The 26,270-nt window shown below is 41.7% G+C and overlaps 1 protein-coding gene across 1 annotated transcript; it reads left to right on the top strand.

Annotated features, from left to right (window-relative positions):
• Nucleotides 1–1,733: 1,733 nt before the first annotated feature.
• Nucleotides 1,734–15,411, top strand: LOC127362811 (sodium/potassium-transporting ATPase subunit beta-3-like). Its single transcript, XM_051399057.1, has 7 exons — nucleotides 1,734–2,121; nucleotides 7,912–8,040; nucleotides 9,733–9,831; nucleotides 10,395–10,582; nucleotides 10,967–11,017; nucleotides 11,628–11,714; nucleotides 13,069–15,411. The coding sequence occupies exons 1-7, from the start codon at nucleotides 1,896–1,898 to the stop codon at nucleotides 13,234–13,236; spliced, it is 948 nt and encodes a 315-aa protein (XP_051255017.1). The 5' UTR covers nucleotides 1,734–1,895; the 3' UTR covers nucleotides 13,237–15,411.
• The last annotated feature ends 10,859 nt before the right edge of the window (nucleotides 15,412–26,270 follow it).

Below are 26,270 nucleotides of genomic sequence, written 5' to 3'. Positions count from 1 at the left end.
GGAGGGAGCGTGTTGTGTTTTGTGGGTTGATAAGTTCTTTGAGGTGGGGGGGGGCATGTCCATGGATGCATTGATGTGTGAGGAGAGAAACATTGGAGTGAGTGGAGAATGGGGGTAATGTGCTTATGTTTCCGCACTCTCATCAGGATCCTAGCTGCACAGTTTTGGATGTACTGAAGCCTCTGCAGACTCTTGCCAGGAATCCCGTGAGAAGTGCGTTACAGTAGTCCAGTCTGGAGGAGACAAAGGCATGAACCAGCTTTTCGGCATCTGAGAGGGAGAGAATGGGGCGGAGTGTGGAAATGTTACAGAGGTGGTAGAAGGAAGTCTTGCATAGGTGATTTATATGGGCTTCAAAAGGGAGTTGAGAGTCAATTTTTACACCAAGATTTGTGACTATTGATGAGAGGGGGATGTTGGAGCCAGAAAAGGTGATGCTGGTTATGGATGATGATTTGGTCTGGTGAGGGGTGCCAACTAGGATGGCTTCGGTTTTGGAGCTGTTGAGTTGAAGGAAGTTGTGCTCCATCCATACCTTTATCTCCTCCAGACAGGTGGTGAGTTTAGATGGGGATGACTGTGAGGGTGGGGTTGCAGCTGTGGCATTTACATAGAGCTGTGTGTCATCGGCATAGCAGTGGAATGAAATTTTGTGACGGCTGATGATTTGGCCAAGGGGGGTGAGGTAGAGGATGAAGAGGATGGGGCCAAGGACTGACCCCTGGGGGACACCGCAAGTGACTGTGTGTGAAGTGTTAGACTTGGCTGTCGCTGCTGTTCAAGCTTTTAAAAAGGTGGTTTCAGGGTCTGGGGAAGATTTTTGGTCTGAAATATTGTGCAACAAATAAAGTTGTAATAACACTGGTGAACTTTTTATCTGGTTTTGCCAAGTTGGCGATCTGGCTGATGATGTGACAGTGATCTGGATTCAATGGTCCAATAAAGGGATGTTAAAACCAAAAACTCTTCTCCTCCTCGTCTCCTCTCCTTGTCTCCTCTCCTCCTCGTCTTCCTCATGTGCCTTCCTCCCTCCCTCTCTGTGTGTGACATTATTATGACGTCATCCTGCTTTTATCCAATGATGTGTCCTCTCTGAGGTCATGTGACGAGCTGTCAGCTGTGGGCTGATTACATAATGTCAGATTCAGAGCAGCTGTTTGTTTTATTTATTAAGTTACTGATTGAACAAACAGAAGTTTATATTTTATTATTGTAATTTCAATATTCAGATTACCGAAAAACATCCTTCAGCAATATACAGTATATATTAGATATAACAGTATAATATATAACTTACTGTATAAAATAGTAAGAAATGTCACAAATAATATTAAATATCATCAACAGTATAATGTATAAAATATATAACAGGATTAAGTACCAATAATAGTATATGATAGTATATATTCATCTTATTTTCAATATTCAGATTACTGAAAAACATCCATCAGTAACATACATATATAATATATCACTAATAATATTAAATATCAATATATTATATTGTTTAGACCCTGTAAATCAGCTGTAATTATTGATGATCAGCTGTATTATTGATGATCAGCTGTAATAATAATCAGATAATAAGATAAGTATTAATAAAGATAATCTAGGATTTATACTGATATCAGGGAATTATTTTACAGCAGCTCATCATCACTGTACACCCCCAACCTCAGCATGCAGGCCTACTGCGCATGCGCCTCGTTCTGCAGTAGTCCGTGTGTGTGTGTGTGTGTGTGTGTGTGAGTAAGAGAGAGAGAGAGAGAGAGAGAGAGCGAGAGAGAGAGAGACCACAGCACGAGCTCCGCTCTCTGACAGATCGGTTAAACCCGGATTTAACGCGTGTTGATTAGCCCGGCTCTGCTCAGTCCGGTACGATCCGCTGCACCAGCATGTCCAGCCCGCAGGAGCTGAACCAGGAACCGAAAGAAGAGCCGAAAGAAGAGCCGAAAAAAGAGCCGAAGGAGGAGGTGAAGGACGAGGTGAAAGAGGAGAAAAAGGAGGAGAAGAAAGAGGAGAAAAAAAAGGAGAAGACGGAGGAGAAGAATGAATCCTGGAAGGATTTTTTTTACAACCCACGAACTGGAGAGTTCATGGGCCGGACCGCCAGCAGCTGGGGTAAGACCGGCTCTGGAGCTCAGAGACCCAGATCAGTGTCTGTCTGTCTGTCTGTCCATCTGATGATAAGGAGGCTTCACAAACCAGGTCACGGTGGTGCTGACCCGGTCCGGCACAGTTCTGATCGCACTGAGCTTCAGGATCCGAACCGAGCTGAACTGCACAGGGACATTTTGAACAGAGGATCAGGACTTGTGTGTGTGAGATCAATGACTGATTATGATCTATATTTCTGATTCTGAAATAATATTATTCTAACAGTATTAGAGCATTAATAATAAGAACATTTTAACTAATGACCAGTTTGGGTCATTTCCTGGTTCCGTCTGTGTAGTTGAAACAAAATGATGATTCAGAGTTATGGGTCAATACATCATTATGGATACATTATTGAACGCCTGGAGGAATTGAGTTAGTTACAGTTGCTCAAGGTGCTCACACAATGCTAAAGAATAGAAATAATACTAGAAAATAGAAAAATAGCAAAAGTAGAAATATCATGGGAGCCTAAGTGTGAACCTTTTTGTAATAAAATACAACAGTATATGCTAATACATACAGAGTAAATGTATGCCACAGTATGTCACCAACAGAAAATAAATGAGTAAAAGTAGTGTATATATTATCAATATATTTAATATCATGATATAACGTGTGTGATGGTAAAAATAACCAACTATATTATAATGATTGATTCATTCAGTGTGTAACATTACTGTAATATAATAATATCAATGTAATGTAATTGGTGTGTTTTCATTAGTGTATAATCACCTGAGAATGAAAATCGTTTTGTCTTTGTTACCTTAGAACACCTGCTCACACAGGATCTGGTATTCCAGATAAACAGTTGACAAAATAAAACATACCGGCCCTAATTTGCATAATAAAGTTCCATAAGAAATTCGGAAATTGCAGTCCAGCTATGTCGTATGGTAAATACAACAAGGAAAGTCTGAGTCTAGGCCGTTTGTTATTCCAGATGAAATTTGTGAAATGTTTTGTTAAGCAATTTAAAGAAGGAAAGAGCTGGAGAGAGTGGAATTGACTGGAAGAGGTATAAAAATTTACTTAAAATTTACATTTTTAGGATATTAATGCGTCCGATTAAGGATATGGGTAATTTGGTCCATCTATTTATCAATTATGTGACGTTATCCACAAGGGGGTCATAATTAACTGAAATAAATTTGTCAATAGTAGGGGTAATTTAGACACCTAAATAAGTAAATACCTGTTTTGACACAGTAAATGTTGTAGGGATCAGGGGATTATTTCTCTCATTTTCTGTCAGAAACATTATCACTGAATTACTATTGTTTATTTTATATCCTGAAAATTTACCAAATGTTCTCAACAAATTCAGCAGACTAGGTAGTGTTTTCTCCAATCTGGAACAAAATAAAATGACGTCATCCGCGTACAATGAGATACGATGTTCTATATCTCCGACTTTAATCCTGTAATATAAGCATGCTTGCGAATTGCCATGGCAAGTGGCTCAATAGCCAGGACGAAGTGTAAGGGAGAGAGGGGGCAGGCCTGTCTTGTTCCTTGGTTAAGCCTAAATGGCGTTGACACAAGTCCATTAGTTAGTATTTCAGCTTGTGGGTTGGAGTACAAAAGCTGAACCCATCTGAGAAAATTTACACCCATACCAAATCTTTGCAGGACATCAAAAAGGTATTGCCACTTTTTAAATAGAATATTAAGCAACCTCCTTGTATTGTGGAAGCCCTGTCTGCCCTGTACAAATCCACTCTGGTTCAAATGGACCATTTGAGGTAAGGCTGGTTCCAACCTCCTCCCCAGCACTTTGCATAAAATCTTAAGGTCGTTATTTAGAAGCGAGATCGGTCTATAGGACCCACACTGCGTTGGCGTCTTTCCAGGCTTCAGGAACAATAAAATTATTACTGTGTTTAGCAAAGGAGGGAGGGATCCATTATCAAATGATTCCTTGTACATATTAAGTAGGGGCGGTATTCATTTGGATTTTATATATTTCAATTGGTATTGCATCTGGCCCTGGTGTTTTACCTCCCCCAAGCCGGATATGGCCTCAGATATTTCCACAGTCTCAAGGTTGCAGTCAAATGGGTCTAAAAGTTCCACATCCGCGGTACCACATTCAAAAATCTAATAAGAAGTGAGGTTGGAGCATGATCCGAGATTAGGATACTATCATACTAGCATTTTGAAATTTTTGGAATCAACTCTGCTGAGACCAGATAATAATCAATTCTAGAAAAGTTCAGATGAGTGCCGGAGTAACATGAAAATGTCCTCTGGTTAGAATATTTACTTCTCCATACATCTACCAGATTAAAACCTTTTATGCACTGAAGCAGTTCTTTTCTAGTCAAGGGGTGAGAGGTGTCAACACCGGTGGATCTGTCCAATTCCAGGTTGGATTGTACAATTTAAGTCTCCACCTATGATAATTTGGCCAGGCAAAGCAGCTAACATCAAGAAAAGCTGTCTAAAGAAGGTTGGATTATCTATATTTGTCCCGTATACATTAACCAAATTTACTTTGACTGAAAGAAGGTACCTGCCAAGTTGGTCTTCAATGACACGTATAAGCTAAAAGGGCACAGTTTTGTGTATAAGAGTTATTACCCCTCTTGAGTTAGAGCTGAGGGAGGCTGAAAACACCTGACCAGGCCATCTTCTCCTCACCCTTATTACATCTTCTCAAATGAGTCTCTTGGAGAAAAATTATTTTGGCTTTAAGCTGTCGGAGCCTGTTAATAACCTGTTTAAGCTTTATTTAGTCCTCTCACATTCCAGGACGTGAACTGAAGATCAGAGGCCATAGCTGAGAACTTTCACCTCATTAATGCCCTGAGATATATGCAAAGTGGCCGCAAACATAAAAAAATACATTAAAAAATGCCGGAAGAAAACAGAAGACAAAAACAAATCCCCACACAATATCAAAGAAAAAATGTAAACAAAACAGAGTGTACTTCCCCAACTGAAATACACCCACCCATCCCAAAGTACACACATCCAAAGGAGCTCTAAACTGAGCTCAATCATGGAGCTGTGCTGGTCCACCTGAGCAAGCATCATAGGAGGAAGAACATGCCCGGCAATCAGCATGGAGCCCCCCCGTTATCCTCCGTACTGCAATATTGTAGGCAATAACAGCCAAGCAGTCAAAGTTCGACCAGCAGGGTTAGTCATGTGGCCAACATGGTAATGACATATTGAATGTTAAATGTGCCAGTCAAAACAATACAGGACCGAAAAGTATTGCAAAGGGCGTGCTGTGGTGATATGCCTCTTTTACCCACATTCTCCATGTTGCTGGCTCTTCATTTCCTTCACAAAATCCTCCGCCGTCCTCACCGCGTCAAAAGTGTGGTGTTTCCCCTTGTAGGTGATCAGAAGTGTAGCCGGGTGAGCGACTCCGTATTGCAGGGTCGGGATGGAGAGGGCAGCCAAGTCTTTTTTCACTGGGTCAAAGGCTTTCCTGTGTTTGAGAAGGTCAGCAGAGACGTCGGGAAAAAACATTATTCTCTGGTTGTCCAGCAGTATGGGTCCCTTCAGCCCAGCCGCTCTCATGATTCGTGTCTTGTCCGCGTAGTTGACTAGCTTCATTATCACCACCCTGGGCTGTGCCGATTGCTGCGATCCAGCTCTGTTAGCCATGCTAGCCTTGTTAGCTTTACCGAGCCTGTGGGCTCGCTCGATTAGCAGGGGTCCAGGGAAAGTATCGGCACCAAGCACCTTCGGTAGCCATCCCTCAAGAAACATGCACATCTCTGTCCCTTCCTTACCTTCGGAAATGCCCACCAGGCACAGGTTGGGCAGTTGACTGCGGTTTTCGAGGTCATCAACCTTGAACGCTGGCTCCTTAATGGTAACTTTCATGTCCATGTTACCTGCTAGCAGCAAGGCGATGTCATCTTGGTTGGTGCTAACTCTGTCCTCAGCCTCTGTTACACGGACTGTAATCGCTTTCACGTCAGCCTTTAGCCCTTTCATCGCATTTAGAAGCCCATCAAACCTTGACACAAAGTCATCCCTCAACGCCTGAATTGCAGAATTTAGTTAGAATCAGTTACAACGTTAGTTCTTCGTTTACTGTGCTCATTAATCAACTTCTCCATAAGACTCAATACTATCAGAGTGGAGCTGCCCCCTGCTGGACCTTACATAGAATCCAGGTTTAAGACACTTAACAGACCCAGAAGCTCTGTCCGTTATAAATACGGTCAATGGTAGGACAAACCTGCTTGATCTGAACCTGAATACATTTATTTTGTTCAGGTTAAACTTTAGCAGGGTCAAGAATACCGAAGGCAAAAGATCATTAATTGAACAATTGTTTTGCATAATTGGGTAAAGAGCTTTCTACTGTCAATCACCTGGAGGCTGATGGACAGACCTTGTAAACCCAAACAGGTAGTGAGGATGGTGGTAGTCATCAGCAGGGAGGAGAACCGCTGACCTGAACTGAGGATAATGTCAGACATGGTACAAGAACACTTGGAGGACCTTCATAGAGGGCCAGAACTGGTCTTCAGACTGAGTATGGAGGGACTGGGCTACGTCTATCACAGGATCTAAAGGTGCAGTCGGTATGCTGGTCTCAGGATTTTATCCCTGCTCTTTGCAGATGATGTGGTTCTGTTGGTTTCATCAGACTGGGACCACCATTTAGCACTGGGAGTATGTCAGGGTCTTCTTCAGCAGAAGGACAGATGGAAAGTGGGATTAACAGGTGGATATGGGTCTGGACTCTGTATCAGACTGTGATAGTCAGGAGGGAGCTGATCCTGAGGCTGTGGTCCTATTACTCTGAGTAGTGTCTGGACTTAAGCTTAGAGACAAGGTGAGGAGCCCAGAGGAGCACCACTGCTGGTTCATATTGAAAGGAATCAGCTGATGTGGCTCAACATCTGATCAGGGACCCAGGTGCTGATAGATGTAGTAAGATAGACCTGGACCTGGTACAGGTGTCTGATGAGGGCACCAGGTGGACAGATTAGGAATGACAGAAAAGATGAAGAATGAACTACACACCCCCTGGTGGCTGACTGCTGTATAGACTCTCTCTATCTCCCCCTGGTGGCTGACTGCAGTATAGCTCATAAAGCCTGCTGCCTCCATATGAGCAGATGGGACAATCAAAGTCAAATAAATGTTTCCCAAAGAGATGGACATTTTCATATTCATCTGAAGCTCAATATTCTTTTTATTTTATTTTATATTTTTTTATGTTGAGGGTTTAACAAAGATCACATGAAAACGTTACTGTGAATCACTGAGGTCATCCAACCCCACCCCCCCAGTTTATAGTTTATATTTAGCTGGAGCCTTGAAGCCTCTCAGTTCATGCGAATCTCTCTCTCTCTCTCTCTCTCTCTTACTAACAACATGGATCTGAGGGATTTTGTTCCCCTGATGTTGTCTTCTCAGGCAGAGCTTCCTCCCAGGCTGCATGTGACACATACTAAGCTAATTTAGTCTCAACAAAATAAAGAAAAGAATTCTCCTGAAACAGCAATGATCTGAAACTCTTATACGTTTAACACTGATGCAGACCATCAGTCACCGTGCAGCACTTTAAGACAGGAAACTGCACCAGTTTAGTACTGGTGTATTTACATAATGTATTTAGTTACATACATAATTTAGTTTTTTATAATTTAGTTAGTTACATAATGTAGTTACATCCTCAAGTGTAGAGAAAAGGCTTTGGGTGGAAGCTACACTGTTGTATGTATTTGATGTTTGTAGGCCGTTACAGTCCTCTTTTTGAATTCTCTCCCTCAGGACTCATCCTCCTGTTCTACCTCATCTTCTACGGTTTCCTGGCAGGAATGTTCACTCTCACCATGTGGGTGATGTTACAGACTCTGGACGAGAATGTCCCTCGCTATCAGGACCGAGTGGCCAATCCAGGTGAGCTCAGTACAGCAGGTTTAACTACATTTCCTGTTTACTCCACATTCGTAAAGATCACTAGTCTCATACAGCTCTGGGTGCACACAGATGGATAGAAGTGGGGATAAATCCACTTTTTCATCCCAAAATCTACTAGCGCAAATTATTTTATTTGCATTTGGTGGGAATGCAGCATAATACTCTACTCTCCATGTTTTTATTACAACAACAACAACAACAACAGCAACAACAACAACAACAAGCTGTGCCATATTACAACCACTGCTTCCAAAATCAATGTTCAAGTGGATCTGAGCCACTTTAACAAGAACCACATTGTGATGGACGACTGGGTCAGAACATCTCCAAACCTGCAGCTCTTGGCTAGCTCTGAGCTACTGTAGCTCAAACTGCTGAAACAGTTAATGCTGGTTCTGATAGAAAGGAGTCAGAACACGGTGCAGAGCAGTCTGTTGGTCTGGGACCAGTCAGTGAGCCCAGTGCTAATAATGTTATGGTGGATCAGTGTATGTTGTATGTCATAACCTGGCTCCTAGGCTATGACAAATACGACATTCATGATATCAGGCTATCTGCTGATTGGATTAGGCATTGCCCTGGTGTATCGGAAAATTCGGAAGACGGTGTCAGCAGTCCAAAGCCTCATGAAGCTGCCCGACATGATTGATGGAGTGAGCAGAGCTGTTAGTGCTCAGACTGTGGGTATAAACCGCAACATGGAAAACACCTTCGAAAGAGCTGTCAGCGCACTGACGGTGGTTATACACCACAACATGGGAAACATCTTGGATAGAGCTGTAAATGCTCAGACTGTGGTCATTAACCATAACATGGAAAACATCCTGGATAGAGCTGTAAATGCTCAGACTGAGGCCATTAACCGCAACATGGAAAACATCTTGGAGAAGTTTTCGGCTTTGCAAAGGAGAATTAATCGATTTGAACCTGCTGTGTTATCGCGATGACACCATGTGAACTGAGACACTGATTGAGAGGCTAGATGAAGTGACTCTCCAGGCTTATGTGCACACATGCACCCATGGACACTTACACATGCGCATATGCAACACACCCCTCTACCCCCCCCCCATCCCACACTGTACTCCCCCACAGGAGCAGAGTATGGGTGCTGCTTTTTTTTCTCCTCCCCTCTCCTCTTGTCTGAGGTTATAAGTACAAATGTGAAGTATGTCAGTCAGTAACATCAGTAATGTAAATGTGGATGTGTGAGCAATATGAAGTGTAAATGTTGTAAAGTGAAAACAAATCAGAAACCAAACAAAGAGAATCTGCTGCTGCTGCTGGCGGGGATGCAGCCAAATGAGAGAGAGAGAGAGAGAGACCAGAGCAGAGTTGAGACAGGGTTTTTATCCTTTTAGGAGTGCCTGAACCAGGTGCTCCAAATCCGTACTCTGCTGATGGTACCTTCAAGGACAAGACAAAACAATCACTGGTCAACCACATCAGCACATCAACACTAGACAGGGACGGGGGGGGGATGTATGTAAATGTATCCATGTTATAATGCAATCTGTCTGTCCCTTTTCTGAACAATAAAATGTAAATTATTATTACAATTATTGGTTATTGTATGGATGTGAAAATAATTTCTGTTTCATTCATTTATTTATTTTCAGTGTTTCATTATTGATTATAGATTTGTTGATTATAGATTTGTTATGAGTGCAGGTTTGGTGATTCGTCCTCACGCAGCGGAAATCTCCTTCAACCACAGTGATTTGACAAACTACAATCAGTACATCAAACAACTGCATGACCTCCTGCAGAGTGAGTACACATACACATCCTGCTCTGCAGTTAAAATCTCAAGGTTGTCTTTAGTAAATTAAAATTAAATTCCAAATATTTAATTAGGTCTGACACTGTTCTGCTCCACGTTCCCAAATACTTGATATGCCATTTTGTTTACAGTCTTTGCATCAGGTTCTGAAAAGATCAGACAAATGTTTCAACTGATAGACAGAGTTTATAACAGAACCATCAGCTCTGACCTACAGAACCTTAAACTAAACTTTATTATTCTGACCTCCTAAAGCAAAGACATTGTACCTGAAAACTTGAACCACAAAAACAAATGTATGCTAATATATAGTTCATTAGTTTCATCTGACTGTTTCCTCAAAAACCTCTGAACAGGTGAATCATATCTGTGAACAGGTGACTTTGTGGACATCCAGCAGACATGCTGATTTGTTTTCTTCTTAACTTCAGAACAGGAAATACCTTTCAAGATGAGCATTGTGATCATCACAATAAAAGCCCAGTAGAGACTTTTGTATTCAAAGGATTGATATATATTTGTTGTTTTGTTGTTTTCTTCTTCTCTGCAGATTATAATGACAGTCTTCAGGAGCAGAATGACTTGTGTCTAGTGGGTGAATACACTGAGCAGGACGATGAGCCGATAAAGAAAGTTTGTCAGTTTAAGCGCAGTATGCTGCGTCAGTGCTCTGGTCTGCCCGACACCAGCTTTGGATACGCTGAGGGGAAACCATGTATCATTATCAAGATGAACCGGGTCAGTAAAACACAGTTTGTCAGGATCAAAGATCAATGCCTTTGACAAGAACAACAGAAAGACATCATTCTCCATGTAGGGCTGGCCCGTGTGGTCCGATCCAACAGATGAGCTACTGTAGCTCAAACTGCTGAAACAGTTAATGCTGGTTCTGATAGAAAGGGGTCAGACACACAGTGCAGAGCAGTCTGTTGGTCTGGGACCAGTCAGGGAGTCCAGTGCTCAGTGTTAGTGCTGATCAACATATCAGTCTATATACTGTTAGTGCTGATCAATATATCAGTCTATATACTGTTAGTGATCAATATATCAGTCTATATACCGTTAGTGCTGATCAGTGTATATAGGCTAAATAAAATCAACAGTCTGTCTGTCTGTCTGTAGATCATTGGACTGAAACCACGAGGAGACCCCTACATCAACTGTACTGCTAAGGTAACACAGACTTTACTAACCGTATCCCATCATGTACCTGTACATCATTATCAGCAGCTTGTTAACCAATCAGAGACTGAATAAGAATGGTGTGAATAATAAAATTAAATAAATGTACAGCTGAATAACTTTAATAAATCAGTGATAATAAAGTTTGTTAATTAGATAATGGGCTACATGGGGTTCATAGAACACAGCAGGAAGTTTAATGTATTGTTACAACACTGGAAACTTAGGATTGGACTCAAACACAAAACAGCAGCAAAATGGCTTTAGTTATTTAAAAAGATAAAGCTTACATGTGGGGCAGGCTGGCAGGTCAGGAAAGGCAAAAGTAAAAAAAACAACAGAGCAACACAAGGACAAAACAACCAGGAACCCCCAGGGACAAAACCAGGAGTAAATGACACAGAAACAAGGCAACATAAAGACACAGGTGAGGGGAAGGATAACGACAGACAGGTGAAAGTAATCAGGGCAGCACAGATAGTAAAAACTGGAGGGAAAACAGACAAAGAGGAGAATTAAAAATCAAACAATAAAATGACAAAAGAAAACCCAAAACCATAACATATATCCTCATATTTAAATAATTCTCTTTCTCTGGTAGAGAGACACTCCATTACAGATGCAATACTTCCCATCCGAAGGTCGTCTGGATAAAATGTTTTTCCCCTACTACGGCAAGAAAGCTCATGTAAGTATATCTTGTCTGCCTAGTCTAATGCAGTAGTAGTAGTAGTAGTAGTAGTAGTAATAGTAGTAGTATAGAGCTGGGGTAACAGGAGTATGTTGTGCATATCTGAATGTGAGTGGAATAAGTAAACAGTAACAAAATATATATTGTAACATCTCTTGGCAGCTGTCTGTCTGTGTCTTCCAGTTTCTATGGCTAGCTGCTGGTCACTGAGCCTGTATTTGGTCAGGGTCATTCTTTGTTTCTAGGGGTGTGAATCCGTCCCTTTTCTGAGGGGATCAGATACCAACATTTTAATATGGAACAATATGATACATTTGTTTGATGTAATAAAAAAAAATGTTTCCATTCTAAATTAAAATTCAATTCAATAGTTCAATAAAAGTTACATGTCAAATTTGTCGTGTTTGTTTTTCCAACAGACAGACAAAAAAGTCTTTCTGCTGTGATTACCTTAGACCTCGCTCAGTTGGAGTTTGATTGTGTCAGGAAAGTGTTTAATATCTTGCGTGTGCTAACTGTATTAGCATCCACAGACTCCTCTTCGCATGCACAGGTGTCACCATGCCGTCTCTCCAGGTGAGAGTTAAGATCTGTCGTGCTACCGCTGCATTTAATCACCATCTGATAGATCTTACAGAAGGACAGACTTTTGTCCAACTCTCCTTCCTTCTTATAGAATCCAAATGTCTTCCGGATTTTAGATTTGATGGTACACTGTAAATCTTGTTAGCGTTGTTGGTGAGCCATGCTGGGCTAATGTTACTCTCTTCACTCTTGTGGCGAGACCCTGGTATTGACCTTTGACTTTTTACATGAGTGAAGATGTTGTAAGCAGCAAAGCTTCAGTCAACAGATTCATAGCTTTAGAATCAGATCATCGACCAGTTTGTGGTATATTTAGATCCATCCAGGGGTAGGTGTACCGATGTAGTTGCATCTATAATGTTAAAGGGGTGGCTGCGGCTCAGAGGTAGAGTGGGTCTTCCACTAATTGGAAAGTTGGCAGTTCGATCCCCGGCTCCTCTTGCTGCAAGTGTCCTTGGGCAAGACATTGAACCCTAAATTCCTGATGCATCGGTGTATGAGTGTGTGTGAATGATTAGTTTCTGTTCTGGTGAGCAGTTGGCACCTTGCATGGCAGCCATCAGTATATGAATGTGTGTGAATGGGGTGAGTGTGGCTGTAGTGTACAGCGTATTGAGTGGAGTAGAACAGCGCTATATAAGTACAGTCTATTATCCATTTAAAAATGATTACCTACTTGTATAAGTAATCTAATCTAACCTTAACAATAACCCCACCAGCCCCCACAATGTTAATTACCTCTCTCTCTCTCTCTCTCTGTCCACAGCCAGACTACGTGCAGCCCGTGGTCGCGGTACAGTTGCTGTTAACAAAAGAAGACTATAACATTGAGCAGACGATAGAGTGTAAAGTTGAAGGTACAGATCTGCGTAACAATGATGACCGGGACAGGTTTATGGGTCGCGTCACTTTCCGGGTCAAAGTGTTGGAGTAACCAGACCCACCAGTTGCCATGGATACCACAAACTGATTTAAACTGGGAAAAAATCTCCAGTTCTGGACATACAGACCTGATCTAATCCTGGACGTCTGAATCTGGTTTATTCTGTTTAGACTCTTGAGGAAACCAGATCTGGACCACTGACAGCTAAATATGGCTATTCTGCCAGAACCTTTTAGCTGAGATCCTGGTTCTGTCCAAATTTGGTTTACATCAGGTTAACCCAACTAATGTTGTACTTTGTGGTCTAGATCTGCTGCTGAGTAGACCAAACAGAAACCAGAGTAACTCTGGTTGAGCCTGTTCAGACAGTTTAAGAAAATCAGGTCTGTGGTGGAAGCATGTGAGCCAGCTGCACAATGACGTGTTGTGTTTAGATGTGTGTATAATAGTGATGTAATAAAAATATAATATGATCCCAGCAGTCTGTAACAGAGCAGTGCAGCAGAAATCGGTCCAGATTTTATTATAAAACTGCTGGTCAGTAATCAGGTAACTGTCCTTCCACTCTGAAACCTTAATGCTACAGGAACTGCCTTCACAGTATTCATAATGCTTCATTGAAGATGTGATTTCTCTCATTTTTCAGTGGTAACCAGATTTAACCAGAAAAGTTTAGTTTTGCAACTTGGACCATGTAAACGTTTCAATAGCCTGTAAATGACCATAGAGACTTATTGTGATCACGTAATCCACTTGCTGAGGTTGTCTGGGACTCATTTGACCACATATCTTTTGTAGTGTCAACTCTAATGAGTCTAGGCCCACATTGAAGGACACAGTAATATGCAGTCTGATTGGATCTGATTTGTGTTATTTTACCTGCAGAGATCAGCAGCAGATGTTTGTGAACAAACTGGTATTACTAACTGTAATATCACCAGACTCCCTTAAAACAATCCCATAATTCTAAGAGGAGTTGACTGAGGAGAAACTAAACTGTTTGAAAGGTGTCTATGGCGGTATGTTGTTTATTAGGGCCTTCTTGTAAATTGGGGAAACATAACACATCAAGATATTTCTTTCTTAGTGTAAGGGTAGGGTGTAGCCTTGCAGGATACAGGATTACAGTCTGTGGTGTGAGCAGGATGCACAGTTTTACTCTCTGGCATTAATGCCTTTCTTCGTAATCATTTGTGAGGTTAAACATCAGATTTCCATACAGTCAGAGGAAGTAAAAGTGTGTGCCCTGCCCATAAAGTTCAGTTATAAAATAATAATATATAACAATCAATAAATAAAATAAAATTGAACAAAGAGTGTTTATTGTGGTGCAAGTGAGATCTGATCACTAGAGTTTAAACTGATGTTCTTAAAGCTGTCCACTTTTGATCTGATCCCCCATGATGTTAATAGCAGCTGTAAACAGCCTAAAAGTCCAGACCAGAACAGTTCGGTGTAACAGCAGGGTGGTATGACCGTAATCTGATTATTGCCTGCATGAGAATGTTTTAAAATTTAACAATATTGCAACTGATTCAAAACTGCCAAAAGAAAATGTATTATGTCTGCATAAACCTTTCATAGATGGTTTAGGGTTAGTAAATTCCACCTGAATGCTAATGCTAGTCTGCAGTTTACAAGAAACTGTTGTCCTTGTGTCACATGAACTGTAAAAAACACTGTAATTGAGTCAATTATTGCTAATAGTAATGATGATAATGATAGCGCCCTCTAGAGGATTAACATTGCACTGTGAAGTAGAACGCTCTACCTGCTGGGACCCCTACCCACCACCAAACCCTTGACTGTTCAGGTCCACTTGGACTCTGGTGTACTTTCACCTTATGGATCCCTCCATATTGATGGTTTTTCATCCGTCATCATGTCAACACAAATATTTGTCAGTTTTTCAGAGTAAAGACTTTGAAATATACTTTATGAATATATAACTCCAATTGTACAAACAGATGTTGCAGTTTTTTAAATGTGAATTTGAGTGTGATTCCAACAACTAGTGTCGTGTGATTATTGAACAAGATGACATCATCAGCAGAAAACCAATCCGTCTTCAGTAAATCAGTTTCATCATCATGTCTTCATGTTGTTTTAATTGTTTCTATCCTGAATGAATGAAATGTAGTTTTATTATTTATGTTTATGTCTGCTGAGGGAACTGGAAACAAGATTGATGAATTATCTAATGCTACAAATAAAACATAAAGAGCTTGTAATGTCATCATTTATTTAAAAAATGTGTTTCCATTACTGTTACACATAAATTTCACCCCACAGCATTGCACTGTTAAGATGTCAATAAAGTTAATTGGATAATAACCAGGATGGCTGATTGGGCATCAATCTATAACTTCTTTATGGTAACAGAAAGAGCCATCAAATTAGGTGATGTGTGATGGCCTTAAGCATCAGGAATTCTGGCAGGATTGAAGATTTTGGATCTGCAGTGTCAGAATTATATGCACTGTCCACCACTGTTCCAAACAGCAAGGCAACTACCTTTCATGTTAAATCTGGCTCAAAGATGCACTAAACAACTTCTCTCGCTGCTCGGCCTCCTCAACTAACCCATCGACATCCTCCCTGACATTGGCACTGAAAAAAGAAACTAATTAAAATAATTGAAATCTTAAAATCTTATTATTTTATTTTATTGGGATTTTTTTGAATACAAAAAAAAAAACTGACAAAAAAAAAAATCTGTCACTGAAAAAAGAGTGAAAATAAAATCTGAAGATTGTCATTGAAAAACACAAAAGAATCCCAATAAAATAAAATAAGATTTTAATTGTTTTAATTTGTTTCTTTTTTCAGTGGCAATACTTGTTTCAATGCCAATACAAATGCTTCAATGCCAATGTTTCCTTTTTCAATTCAATTCAATTCAATTTTATTTGTATAGCGCCAATTCATAACAGAAGTTATCTCAGGACACTTTTCAAATAGAGCAGGTCTAGACCGAACTCTTTATAACATTATTTACAGAGACCCAACAGTACCACCATGAGCAAGCACTTGGCGACAAGGGCAAGGAAAAACTGCCTGTTAAAAGGCAGAAACCTAGGACAGATCCTCCGGCTCTAGGTGGGTGGTCGTCTGTCTCGACCAGTTGGGGTGAGAGAGAGAGAGAGAGAGAGAGAGAGAGAGAGAGAGAGCGACAGACAGACAGACAGACGCACAGCAACAACAGTATTGGCAATGGCAGTCAAGCAGGACCATGGCAGGAGGCTCCACCAGGATCCACGAGAACCTGCGAGACGAGAAAGCACAAGAACTCCGGGGAAGAAGTGGAGTTAGTAACATGCATTAAAGGGACATGAATGAGTGCAGAAAGAGAGAGAGAGAGTAGCTCAGTGCACCATGGAAATCCCCCGATAGTCTAGGCCTATAGCAGCATAACTAAGGGATGGTTCAGGACTCACCTGATCCAGCCCTAACTATAAGCTTTATCAAAGAGGAATGTCTTAAGCCTACTCTTGAATGTGGTGAGGGTGTCTGCCTCCCGAACCACAACTGGAAGCTGGTTCCACAGGAGAGGAGCTTGGTAACTGAAGGCTCTGGCTCCTGTTCTACTTTAGAGACTATAGGAACCACAAGTAGCCCAGCATTCAGAGAACGTAGTGTTCTAGTGGGGTAATAGGGTACTATGAGCTCTTTAAGATATGAAGGGGCCTGACCATGAAGAGCTTTATAGGTGAGGAGGAGTATTTTAAATTCAATTCTACATTTTATAGGGAGCCAATGCAGAGTAGCTAGTACAGGAGAGATGTGATCTCTTTTTCTAGTTCCTGTCAGTACTCGTGCTGCAGCGTTCTGAATTAATTGGAGCGTTTTAATGGACTTATTGGGGCAACCTGATAATAAAGAGTTGCAGTAATCCAGCCTTGAAGTAACAAATGCATGGATTAGTTTTCTGCATCTGTCTGTGATAGTATGTGTCTAATTTTCTAATATTACGTAAATGAAAGAAGGCAGTCCTAGAGGTCTGCTTTATGTGGGAGTTAAATGACAAATCCTGATCAAAGATAACTCCAAGATTCCTGACAGTGGTGCTAGAGGCCAAGTTAATGCCATCTAGAGTGACTATATCTTTAGACAATGAGTCTCTAAGGTTTTGGGGCCAAGAACAAGAATTTCGGTTTTTCTGAGTTTAACATCAGAAAATTGCAGCTCATCCAGGATTTTATGTCCTTAAGACATGTTTGTAATTTAGATAATTGATTAATTTCATTGGGTTTGATTGATAGATATAACTGCGTATCATCTGCATAACAGTGAAAGTTAATGGAGTGATTCCTAATAATGTTGCCTAAAGGGAGCATATATAAAGTAAATAGTATTGGTCCAAGTACAGAACCTTGTGGAACTCCATGACTAACTTTAGTATTTATGGAGGATTCATCGTTAACATGTACAAACTGAGAACGATCTGATAAGTATGACTTAAACCAGGTTAGGGCAGTTCCTTTAATGCCAATTTGATGCTCAAGTCTCTGTAAAAGAATATCATGGTCAATGGTGTCAAATGCAGCACTAAGATCTAATAATACAAGTACAGAGACAAGTCCATTGTCAGAAGCAATCAGAAGGTCATTATTAACTTTAACCAGAGCTGTCTCTGTGCTATGATGAACTCTAAATCCTGACTGAAAATCCTCAAATAAACTATTGTTATGTAGAAAGTCACACAACTCTTTGGCGACTACTTTCTCCAGAATCTTAGAGAGGAACGGGAGGTTAGAAATCGGTCTATAGTTGGCTAAAACCCCTGGGTCAAGAGTAGACTTTTAAGAAGGGGTTTAATTACAGCTACTTTAAAGGACTGTGGTACATATCCTGATAATAAAGAAAGATTAATCATATCCAGTAAAGAAGTGCCAATTAAGGGAACAACTTCTTTAAGCAGCCTAGTTGGGATCGGGTCTAACAGACAGGTTGATGGCTTCGATGAAGAAATGATTGAAGTTAACTGATGAAGATCGATAGCAGAAAAACAGTCTAAATATACATCTAAGTTTACATTGACAGAAGTCCCTGAACTTGGAGAGCCACTGATAACTGTTGATGGCAGTTGGTGATTAATTTTTCTCTAATAGTAATAATTTTATTATAGAAGAAGCTCATGAAGTCATTGCTACTTAAGTTTATGGGGATATGTGGCTCGATAGAGCTGTGACTCTCGTCAGCCTGGCTACAGTGCTGAAGAGGAACCTAGGGTTGTTCTTATTTTCTTCTATTAGTGCTGAGTAATAGGCTCCTCTGGCATTACGGAGGGCCTTTCTATAAATCTTAAGATCATCTTGCCAATTTGAGCGATATTCTGATAATTTGGAAGAGCGCCATTTCCTTTCAGATTTCCTAGCTATTTGCTTTAACTGGCGGGTTTGGTGGTTATACCAAGGTGCTAGTCTCCTATGTTTTAATAATTTCCTTTTATAGGAGCGATAGAGTCTAATGTTGATCGTAGTGAGCCTGTAGCACTATCGACAAGATTATCAATTTCAGAGGGACTAAAGTTGTTATAGGACTCTGTTAAATTCAGACATGGCATTGAATTAAACACTGAAGGAATCTCCTCCTTAAATTTAGCTACAGCACTGTCAGATAGACATCTGCTGTAGGAAGTTTTGCCTAATGGCTTATAATCTAATAGTATGAATTCAAAAGTTACTAAATAATGGTCAGATAGGAAAGGATTATGTGGGAAGACTATTAAATGTTCAATATCAATGCCATATGATAAAACAAGGTCAAGAGTGTGATTAAAACAATGAGTTGGTTTATTTACACTCTGACAGAAGCCAATTGAGTCTATTAATGATATAAATGCATTACTAAGGCTGTCATTGTCAACATCCACATGAATATTAAAATCACCTACAATAATTACTTTATCTGATTTAAGGACTAAGCTTGATAGAAACTCTGAAAATTCAGATATAAAATCAGAGTACGGTCCAGGAGCGCGGTACACTATAACAAATAGAACTGGCTGCAGTGTTTTCCAGTTTGGGTGAGAAAGACTAAGAACAAGGCTTTCAAATGAATTATAATTTAGTTTAGGTTTAGGGTCCATTAAAACGCTCGAATCATATATAGCTGCTACTCCACCTCCTCGGCCTGTGCCTCGAGGAATGTGAGTATTAATATGACTGGGGGGGGTGGATTCATTTAGGCTTTCAGTACTGGTTTTGTTTTTAATGCCAATTTTTTTTGGATGCCAAATTTTTAACCAACTATAGACCGATTTCTAACCTTTCCTTCCTCTCTAACATCCTGGAGAAAGTAGTTGCTAAGCAGTTGTGTGACTTTCTACATAGCAATAGCTTATTTGAGGATTTTCAGTTTCATTTAGAGTTCATCACAGCACAGTGACAGCACTGGTTAAAGTTAATAATGACCTTTTGATTGCTTCCGACAATGGACTTGTCTCTGTACTTGTATTATTAGATCTTAGTGCTGCATTTGACACCATTGACCATGATATTCTATTACAGAGACTTGAGCATCAAATTGGCATTAAAGGAATTGGGGTAAGTGCAACATTAGACATTGGTCTAATGAGCATGTTTCTCCTCACAGGAAGGTTGTAGAGAGTTCAAAGCAGGTTCAATCTGTTCATTTTTTCCTTCCGCTTCTTTGGGTGATAACCGGAAGTGGGCGTAATTCCGGAAATACACATGAAAATCCTTGTATCTCGGCAAGGATCGAGAAAGTGGATGAGTCTCGGCACCGTGCAGCGGTGTCGAGGCTCCATGCACGGGCCATCCTGCTCCAGATCAGGAAAGCTCTTATTTAAGGTTGAGGCCTTTGGGGTGTATTGTTTCTAATTTTCTTATCCATGTCCTTTCAGCTCGGGTTCTCTGTGTGGCGTTCCAGCTGGGGTCCATCTGGATGATCGTGGCCCGGACAGACGACCATCCATGGGCCAGAAAATGGCTGACCAGAGGCGTGTGGGTTACCCTCCGTCTCTGGATGTTGTAACGGTGTTGGGTGAACCGCTGTAAGAGCGTGTTTCTGGTCTCGCCCACATACTGTAGGCCGCACATGAGACATGAAATAAGAATCACGCAATTTTTGGAGTGCGGATTTCCACATGCCATAGTCCTATGGACTGTTTTATTAACATGGCTGCGGATCCAGGTGGCATGTTTGAAAAATTGGCCGTAGCCTCTGGGTTATGAGGTCGATAGGGGCTTAATTTTGGCTGCCACCAGATAGTACTGGAAGTTTTTGTTTTTCCTATAGGCTACTATGAATCTGTGGTTATTTAGGTGTCCTGGAGCAATGATTTTTTGTTGAAAATTGTCCTTGATTTTTCTGCACAGAGCGATTGCTGGCTTGGAATAGGTGGTAACGAAGGGGAGGACATCCGACGTGTCTACTGGCTTTGTTTCCAGAAAGGTGCTGAGGGCCTTCCGCCGGAAGGACCGTACATAGCCCCTGGTGGCGAGAGCTCTGAAAAGTGTTTTTGTGGCCGCCATGAAGTCGCTTTTGTGGGTGCAGATACGGTGGAAACGGAGTAATTGTGATTTCAGTAGGCCCCTGTATGTGTGTTTGGGGTGGTGGCTGGTCTTATAGAGCAGGGCATGGGTGTCTGTTTCTTTGAAGAAAACTTTAATGTCTAATTTGTTTGTATGCTGGAAATTGATCCCCTTGTAGGTGGTGGTATCCAGGAAGTCGACCGACGTGGTGCTGGTGGTGGACTTCAGTGTGATGGACGGGTTGTGATTGTTCAAGGTGAGTACAAATTGGTCAAATTCTTCCATAGAGTGGGGCCAGACCCCCCAGATGTCATCCAGATATCTATAATAATGCAATGGTTTTTTGTTGCAGGTTGCCAGGGCGGTGGTCTCTCATTCGGCCATGAAGATGTTGGCATATGCCGGTGCAAATTTTTTGCCCATGGCAGTGCCTTTTATTTGTAAATAAAATGTATTGTCAAATTCAAAATCATTCCTCCTCAGGTTAATTGCAAGGAGTTGTAATAGTTCCTTATCAGATCTCTTTTTGTCTGGAAATTTTGTAAATATGTTTTTTATGGCCTGTATGCCTTCATCAATGTCAATATTGGTGTATAAACTGTCAACATCCATAGTGAACAGGATGGAGTCGGGGGGGATATGGAGTTGTTTGACCGTATTAACAAAGTGGTAAGTGTCCTTGAGATAGCCGAAGTGTCTGTTAGAAAGTGGATTGATATAATATTCAATAAATTGGGCCGTGTAGTAGGTCTCACTGTCACAATCAGAGACAATCGGCCTCCCAGGTGGGATTTCAAAGGGGACGCTCCACTTTGAGGGCTCTTTATGTATCTTGGGCAGCAGGTAAAACAGTCTGGGCTGGGGGATCGGATTACCCAGCAGGTAAGTATATTGTTTTTTGTTTATGAATTTTTTGTCTAATAATGATTTGATAATTGGTTGCACCATTTTTTTAGTTTCAGGGTAGATAGGTTCCTTTAAGACAGAATAATACTTTTTGTCTGTTAGCTGTCTGTTGCCCTCAAATAAATATTGTTCCCTGTCCATCACCACTACTGCACTGCCTTTATCTGCTGGTTTTATGATGATATTTTTGTTTTCTTTTAGTTCCTTGAGGGCTTCAATTTCCTCCCGGTTCAAGTTGTTCCTGATTGGGATTGGCTGGAAATTGTTTTCAAAATAATGAATATCCGCTTGGATGAGGTCAGTGATTTCTGGTGGCAATTTAGACAGGGGGGGCTCCAATCAGATTTTTGGGTAAAGGGGGTGAAAATCACATCTTTTTTGTTTTGAAAATAAACATAGAGTTTAATTCTCCTATGATATTGCTGCAAGTCCATCTGCTCTGCTCAATGATGTTGCTCTGGCTCCCCCTAGTGGGGATGAAAGAGAGGCCCCTGTCCAGGAGTGTGAACTGGGCCTGGGTTAATTTGAATGTCTGTGATAACACCAGTACATTTTTTGACCCCTCCTGAGAGTGCAGGCTTATTGGGATGAGCATTTTAAATACCCCGTCCAGTGGTCAAACATGTGTTTGGCGGTGGCCTTTGTCCAGTGTATGGTATCTGCCCCAGTTTCAAAAGATTTGGAGGGCAATCTGGGGATGAAGAGGCAGTTTTTCTGGATATGTGCGTTGAGGTGGACCAGGCAGGACTGCTCTTTGAGAGTGACGGGAATAATTAATTAAGGGCACCCAAACTGCCGCTTGAGGGAATTTAGCCTCCGCTGCCTCAACTGTGGCTAATAGCTGCTGTGTCAGGATTGTTTTGGATGCAGCGTTTCTATTGTTTGGTAGCCTTGTCAATTAGCGTTTTGGCGTGTGCTAATGTAGCTCCTGGGTAGCTGTCAACTTGTAGGTTGGTGCTTTCAAATGGAGGCATTTTGGCTAAGTTAGAGTCTCCAATGAAGGCCCACTCTTTGCCAATGCTGAGGCCCCAATCCTGCATTTTGTTCTGTGTGTTAATGTGTTTTGTAGGCCTCTTGGTATTGGCCAATGGCACTGGGGTCGGCGCTGCCGGTCTAGGACGCAGCGTGAGTCTGCTCTGAGTTGCTCTTCTAAGGATCCTAAATTTAACTGGAGTGGACTGAGCGGTGGAGACCTCAACCGGGCCTTTCTGGGGCTCTCCCAGCTCCCCGTCTGCTGAAAGGCAGGTGATGGAGTCTGGGCTGTGGTTCACACACGGGTTAAAAGGAGCAACCGTCAGCGCCAGAGGGGCTGCCAGCGCTGGAGAGACTGCTGGCGCTGGAGCGGCCAGCTGTCCCGGCGCAACCGCTGGTGCTGCAGCGGCCAGCTGCACGGGAGCAGTTGCCAGCGTTGGAGTGGCCAGCTGCAAAGGAGGAGTTGCCGGTGCTGGAGCGGTCAGCTGCAACGGAGCAGTCGCCACCGCGGGAGCAGCCGTCGTCACCGGAGGAGGATTTTCAGGTAAGTTATCATTTTTTTCCTTTTTTGCAGGTAACTGTGCCACAGGTGCTAACCTCAGGACTCTCTGGGGTTTCGGTTGCCGCTGAAAGAAACCGAGGAGGTCCCAGGAGGCAGCTGGAGGAGGAGGGGGAGGGGGGGGCCCCTGGGGTGTTATGGGGTCTGCAATGACGGTTGTGTCACCCTCGGGGGCCTGGGTTTTTCAGGGGGTGAGCTGGTGTTACTGGTGAGTGGGCCTGTGTTTCCAGTGCCATCAGTTCCCTGTTCTCCCTGTTTGTGTGGGTTTGTGCCTGAACAATGTGTTGTGTTTGTGTTTTTTGTTTATCGAACACAGGTGGTGGAGCTGTGGCAGGGGGTGGTGGTGGCGGCGGGCCATCAGGCTTTCCCCCGACCGTGTTTGGGTCGAGCTGCACGACCATGAGGGCCTCAACCTGCTCCAGGGTCTCAGCCTGGAGTCTCCTCCCCAGGTGTCTCTTTGCCCAGGTGGAGGCCACTTGAAAGGGGGCAAGCCAATCCCGTTTGGGCAGTGCAGATAAAGTGTTAAACTCTTTATCAATGGAGTCAATGTAGTGGTCTCTGAGAATAAGGATTGTTGTATATTCCCAGTTTTTTGCATTGCTCTCAATGAGGAGTAAGGCCCCCTCACTGGGGCTGGCTGGTTTAATAATGGTGGCCAAATTGGTTGTCAATTTGTGGATCGATGGGAGGGGGCTTGTCGGTTGAGACATTTTTCAAGTTGTGGGCCAATGTAATAATCCTTTACATTATTCTGGCTTTAATGCCAAAATCAGGATCATCAGACTGTTGTCTGTTCTCATTTCTGTTTCTCTCCCTCTTTCCCCCATGTGTGTTGCTCCCTGTGTTGCCTGTATTTCTCATTTCTGTTTCTCTCCCTCTTTCCCCCATGTGTGTTGCTCCCTGTGTTGCCTGTATTTCTCCCTGTGTTGCCTGTGTTTCTCCCTGTATTCCATGTGTTTCTCCCTGTGTTTCATGTGTTTCTCCCTGTGTTTCCTGTATTCCTCCCTGTGTTCCATGTATTTCTCCCTGTGTTCCATGTGTTTCTCCCTGTGTTCCATGTTGTGTTGCGTGTGTCCCTGTAGGGTTTGTAACTGTTATTCTGCATTGCAGGTTGGTTGTACGGGGCCGTACGACGTCCCGGATTGCCAAAAAATTGTGGCCTATGGCCATACTCCGTGGAACGGTAGCGTTGTGGGTAGTCGTCCCTCCGTCCATGTCCTCTGGGTTAGGGTTAGGGTTGGGTTAGGGTTAGGATGTGGGAATTAGTCCTATGATAGGACTGAGGCCCCACCCTCGCTGAATGAGGATGAGGCGGTGCGCGGTCCATCCTCCGTCCGGCCCTCGCTCGTACGCGATCATCATCATATGTCTGATAAGCACACTCTCTAGCGCGATCCTGTCTCCTTCCTCTCCTAACAGTCTGCCATTCCCCGTCATCGTGGTAGTCCATGTCTGTATCACGTGCTGTGTGTGTGTATACCCAGTTGTATCTTATCAGTCTGATGTGCTTGATCATGAAAATGATTTTTAATAAAACTGTCTCTGAACAGCACAGTCAGATGTGACCCTCTGATGGGTCAAGTACACGTTGTACAGCAAGAAACAATAAAAAAATATATACACCACTTTTATGATGATGCTGGTAAGTGGTGTATTTATGTAATAATGTGAATTAATGTAGCCTTTGTTATCTATTAATAATGTTAAACAACTACAATCTTAAAACAAAAAAAATGATTAAAGGAAAGAATTAAAAGCGTAGACAAAAGGTCTAGAAAAAACTATTTTTAAATTTATATAATTTTTAGAAAAGTTTTTGTCCAATTGTGTGTGTCTAAATCGCGACGTTTCGACCTGTCAGAGGTCTTCCTCAGGCTTAGACACACTTTGAAATGTAAAAGGCTTGTTTTCTAACTTGGCAGAGCTCCTGTCCGTACCAACATCAGTGTGAGAGTGAGAGCTGTGTCCCCTCTCCACTCCTATTTATACCCGCCCACTGCTGTAGCTGGGTTTTGACTGCTGCAGTAAGAGCATTTACATGAGCGTGCTTTTATTTTGTAAAGTTCGTGTTCGAAGCTGAATGCACAAACTCAATGAGCCAATTATGGGCAATTAAAGTTAATTAAAGTTAAATAAAGGGTTAAATTATGTTCAGGTGTGTCCCTGTGAACTGTCAATTTGAAGTTGGTATAAAGTCAAACTATAAATTAAAGTAAAATAAGAAGTAATTGATTTTTGAAGGTTCGTGGACACCCATATGAAATACAAAAACCTAATTTTTAACTCTATTTACACTCTAGGAACTATTAATGAACTATGTATTACTAAATAAAGAACTTTTAATTTTTTTGTAAAGATTTTTGTATTTTTTATCTATGTTTTTGAAGTGTTTTTAAGTTTTTTATGCTATTTCAACCCTCTTTTAATCTCTGACCTACTATAACTATAACTACTTTTCTTAAACTATTTCTGAATTTATTTACAGTCAAATAAATGATCATGTACATACAGATTATGAACTGTTAATATATTTATACACTTTGTGAATCGTGTTTGAGAGGAACTCAATTGCAGTCTCACTGTCCGTGTCTCAGGCCTGGCCGAGGAGCTCAGAGCCTGGCCCTTCTCCGGATATTCTGCCACTTAGAGCCTCTTATCAATCATATTAATCTCCAATCATGTAAAACCATTAACAATAACTATTTTTTATACTGTGTGAATCATTTTTAGAGAGGGATTTGAGTGTAGTCTCGTTGTCCGTGTATCAGGTCTGACCATGAAGCTCAGAGCCTGTCCCTCTGGATACTCTGTCACCTAGGACCTCTGTTTTGATTCACAAGTATGTAATAAACAATAACTAACACTAATCATGTAACTAAAACGAATCAATCATGTATAGTAATTAACAATCAATCATGTATGAATCACCTGGAACTATATACACATATCTTTGCCTCCAATCCTGTCCAAATCAGACCTCTTAATTGAGCCCCAGGTGTCCCTTTAATTTTTAAATGACCTAGCTATGGCCAGGGCAGGCCTGTGTAGGGGTCCAAGCCCAGTCAAGGGGTAGGGGAGAGGGGCTTAGGGTCAGGTCAGAGGGGGGAATGGTTAGGTTTAGGGTAAGGGGTCGGGGTTAGGTTTGTGGT

The sequence above is a fragment of the Dicentrarchus labrax genome, unplaced genomic scaffold (genome assembly GCF_905237075.1).
Source record: "Dicentrarchus labrax unplaced genomic scaffold, dlabrax2021, whole genome shotgun sequence".
Classification (NCBI taxonomy): domain Eukaryota; kingdom Metazoa; phylum Chordata; class Actinopteri; family Moronidae; genus Dicentrarchus; species Dicentrarchus labrax.
Note: the sequence above shows the minus strand (reverse complement) of the source record. Positions and strands in the feature narration are given on the sequence as shown.